General features: G+C 42.6%; 1 protein-coding gene across 1 annotated transcript; it reads right to left on the reverse strand.

The window, feature by feature from the left end:
• Positions 1–6: 6 nt before the first annotated feature.
• On the reverse strand, positions 7–1,337 carry LOC140965478 (tubulin alpha-3 chain-like; the record flags this gene model as incomplete). Its single annotated transcript, XM_073425542.1, has 3 exons — positions 1,302–1,337; positions 345–950; positions 7–255 (listed from the first exon to the last, which is right to left on the reverse strand). Coding segments are annotated over exons 2-3 (843 nt in total), but the record flags the coding sequence as incomplete, so codon positions are not given.
• Positions 1,338–1,343: the final 6 nt, after the last annotated feature.

The raw sequence follows: 1,343 nt of genomic DNA on the forward strand, positions 1-1,343 counted from the left end.
CATCAGGCAGCAGGCCATATACTTCCCATGGCGTGGATCACACTTGACCATCATGGACGATGGTTCAAATGCTGTGTTTGTAATTTCGGCAACAGAGAGTTGCTCATGGTATGCTTTCTCAGCCGAGATCACAGGGGCGTAGGATGAAAGCATGAAGTGAATTCTTGGGTATGGGACCAAGTTGGTTTGGAACTCATTCACGTCCACGTTCAGTGCCCCATCAAAACGCAACGACGCCGTCAAAGAAGAGATTACCTGGAGATACGAACACATGGTTTTAGGACCATATCATTTTTTTACAAATAAAATGTCATGAAATTAAATAATGGATCTCATATGTTTACCTGAGAAATTAGCCTGTTCAGATTTGTATAAGTAGGCCTCTCAATGTCGAGCGATTTCCGGCAAATATCATATATAGCCTCGTTATCAAGCAGCACAGCAACATCAGTGTGTTCCAGAAGTGAATGTGTAGAAAGAACAGAGTTGTACGGCTCTACAACAGCTGTCGAAACCTGGGGAGATGGGTAAATCGTAAAACCCAATTTTGACTTCTTGCCATAGTCAACAGACAACCTCTCGAGCAACAGAGATCCAAGCCCAGATCCCGTACCACCACCCACAGCATGGAAAACAAGGAATCCTTGCAAACCAGTGCAGTTATCTGCAAGCTTGCGGATCCTATCCAGGCATAGATCAACGATTTCTTTGCCAATGGTGTAATGTCCTCTTGCAAAGTTGTTGGCTGCATCTTCCTTTCCGCTAATCAGCTGTTCAGGGTGGAATAGCTGGCGATATGCACCAGTGCGCACCTCATCAATAACAGTTGGCTCGAGATCTAGAAACACCGCACGAGGTACATGCTTTCCTGCACCTGTTTCGCTGAAGAACGTGTTGAAGGCATCATCCCCGCCCCCAACAGTTTTATCACCAGGCATTTGTCCATCAGGCTGCGAAGATTTTCAGTTGAAACATACTAACAAATCAATCTCAGAACATCTATCGATAAATATTGATTAGATCGGATCTAGTATTCACACAACGAGAATGCAAGTCGGTGAAAAAATTTGCTACAATCCAAAATCTCACGTATTTTCCTAAGATCTACGTGAGTTCTCGTATCATCTTCACGTAGACAATTAATTATCCCAAAAAAACCTAGATCGAACTTAAACACAAATCAAGAGGAATTTATATAAAAAAACGCAGAGAGTTCCGAGATCTGAGGGAAAAAATTTAAGATCTAGCACATTTCTCATTCGATCTAACAAATTAAACAGAAACTGTGGAACATAACGAACCTTAATGCCATGTTCAAGGCAGTAGAGCTCCCAGCAAGCATT

The sequence above is a fragment of the Primulina huaijiensis genome, unplaced genomic scaffold (genome assembly GCF_012295235.1).
Source record: "Primulina huaijiensis isolate GDHJ02 unplaced genomic scaffold, ASM1229523v2 C13239029, whole genome shotgun sequence".
NCBI classification, from domain to species: domain Eukaryota; kingdom Viridiplantae; phylum Streptophyta; class Magnoliopsida; order Lamiales; family Gesneriaceae; genus Primulina; species Primulina huaijiensis.